Source organism: Chaetura pelagica, unplaced genomic scaffold (assembly GCF_000747805.2).
Source record: "Chaetura pelagica isolate M959 unplaced genomic scaffold, ChaPel_1.0 scaffold2066, whole genome shotgun sequence".
NCBI lineage: Eukaryota > Metazoa > Chordata > Aves > Apodiformes > Apodidae > Chaetura > Chaetura pelagica.
In genome coordinates this window covers 29,216-31,338 of record NW_009953778.1, presented here as the reverse complement: position 1 = coordinate 31,338, position 2,123 = coordinate 29,216, and the positions used below count along the sequence as shown (strand labels likewise).

Genomic DNA, 2,123 nt, shown 5'->3' with positions numbered 1-2,123 from the left:
CAGCAGCACCAGGTTGAGCTCGTTCCCCTGCTCGAAGGTGTAGGTGAGGCTGTCGGAGACGTCGGGGTCGTGGGCGGGGACGCGGCCAATGACCCCCCCGGGGAAGCTGCCCGACTGGTTGGTGATGTAGTTGTTGAAGAGGATCTCAAAGTTCTGCAGCTGGGGGGGGTTGTCGTTGACGTCGCGAAGGCGGACGTGGACGGTGGCCCGGCTGACCAGGGGGGCTGAGGTGGCTTGGACCACCATGATGTACTCAGCCTTGGACTCGTAGTCCAGGTCGGCCAAGGCGGTGAGCTCTCCGGAGAAGATATCCAGCTGGAAGACCTCAGGGATGTTGCCCTCCACGATCTGGTACATGATTTGGGCGTTGGTGCCCTCGTCGGGGTCGGTGGCCGTGATGCGGGCAACCACCAGCCCGATGGGGCTGTTCTCCTCCACGAAGATGTCAAACTCATCCCGCTCAAAGACGGGTGGGTTGTCGTTGACATCCAGCACCGTCACTTGGATCTCCATTGGTGTCCTCTTGGCCGGGACCCCCTTGTCAACGGCGAAGGCCCGGAGGGTGTAGAAAGGCACGTTCTCCCGGTCGAGGCGGCGCAAGGTGCGGACAATGCCCGAGGTGGACTCGATGATGAAGTCACCGTCGCCATCATCACCCCCTTGGAAGGTGTAGAAGACCCTGCCGTTGAGCCCCGAGTCACGGTCGGTGGCAGAGACCTGGAGGACACTGGTGAAGGCGGGCACGTCCTCATAGATAGAGCCCTGGTAGGAGTCCCGGAGGAACTGAGGAGCGTTGTCGTTGACGTCGCTCACCAGGATCTCCAGGTAGGTGGTGTCTGACTTCTGCGGGATGCCGTTGTCCCGCGCCGTGATGGCCAGGGTGTAGGACACCTGGTCCTCGTAGTCCAGCTCCATCTGGGTGGTGACGGCGCCCGTCTCGGCGGCGATGCGGAACTGGGGGATGCTGTCCTCCATCAGGTAGGTGATCCGGGCGTTCTCCCCCGTGTCCTCATCCGTGGCACTGATGACCACCACCGTGGTGCCCACTGGCCGGTCCTCGTTGACGTTGACGGTGTAGTGGGAGCTCTGGAAGACAGGGCGGTGGGTGTTGGCGTCGGTGACGTTGACCACCACGTGGGCAGTGTCCTGGCGGGTCCCGTCGGAGGCGGTGATGGTCAGGAGGTACTGCCGCTCCCAGGGGAGGGACCAGGCAGTGGAGGCCCCCGCCGCTCTGGCTGGTGATGGAGAAGCGGTTGCGGGTGTTGCCGCTGGAGATCTGGTAGGTGATGACACTGTTGGCATCACGGTCAAGGGCGGAGACAGTGAGGACACTGGTGCCCACCGCCGCGTCCTCGTTCAGCCGGGCGCTGTACTCCCGCTGCGTGAACTCAGGGCTGTTGTCGTTGACGTCCAGGATGGTGACACTGACGCTGGCTGAGGAGGCCATGGGGGGGTGACCTTGGTCCTGCGCCTCCACCCCGAAGCCATAGAAGTCCACCGCTTCCCGGTCCAGTTCGGAGGCCACCACGATCCACCCGGTGCTGTTGTTGATGGCGAAGGGGAAGCCGGTGCTGGTCTCCAGGAGGGTGTAGACCAACCGGCTGTTGTCACCGGAATCGGCGTCGATGGCTTGAACGTGGATGACAGAGTAACCCACCGGCACGTTCTCCAGCACGGTGGCCTGGAAGGGGGTGCTGACAAAGATGGGAGCGTTATCGTTGACATCCAACACTTGGACAGTGACCAACCCGCTGATGTTGGAGAGGGGCGGGCGGCCACCGTCCTGCGCCCGGATCCGTAGGGTGAACTCCTTGGTGACCTCGTAGTCCAAGGGACTGACCACATCCAGGGCGCCCGTCTGGGCGTCGATGTAGAAGTGCCCGCGGGTGTTGCCGCTGACGATGCTGTAGTGGACCAGGGCATTGCTGCCCTTGTCCCGGTCGGTGGCTGTCACCCGCAGCACGGCTGTGTTGGGCGCCACGTCCTCGGGGACCTGGGCCACGTACCGCTTCTCGCTGAACTGCGGCGCGTTGTCGTTGTCGTCCTCCACGGCGATGCGCACGGTGGCCGTGGCGCTGCGGGGACCCGGCTCCTGCCCCCGCTCCGCGGCCCCCACCACCCGC

General features: G+C 64.3%; 1 protein-coding gene across 1 annotated transcript in view; it reads right to left on the bottom strand.

Moving 5' to 3' along the window:
* Nucleotides 1–9: 9 nt before the first annotated feature.
* LOC104391566 (cadherin EGF LAG seven-pass G-type receptor 2-like) overlaps nt 10–2,123 on the bottom strand; it is a gene marked incomplete at its 3' end in the record, with an annotated part of 3,216 nt that continues 1,102 nt past the window's right edge. Inside the window, exons 2-3 of the mRNA XM_010000885.1 lie at nt 1,187–2,092; nt 10–1,086 (exon numbers count right to left, since the gene is read on the bottom strand). Coding sequence (XP_009999187.1) covers nt 10–1,086; nt 1,187–2,092 — 1,983 coding nt within the window. The remainder of the gene's footprint in view (nt 1,087–1,186; nt 2,093–2,123) is intronic.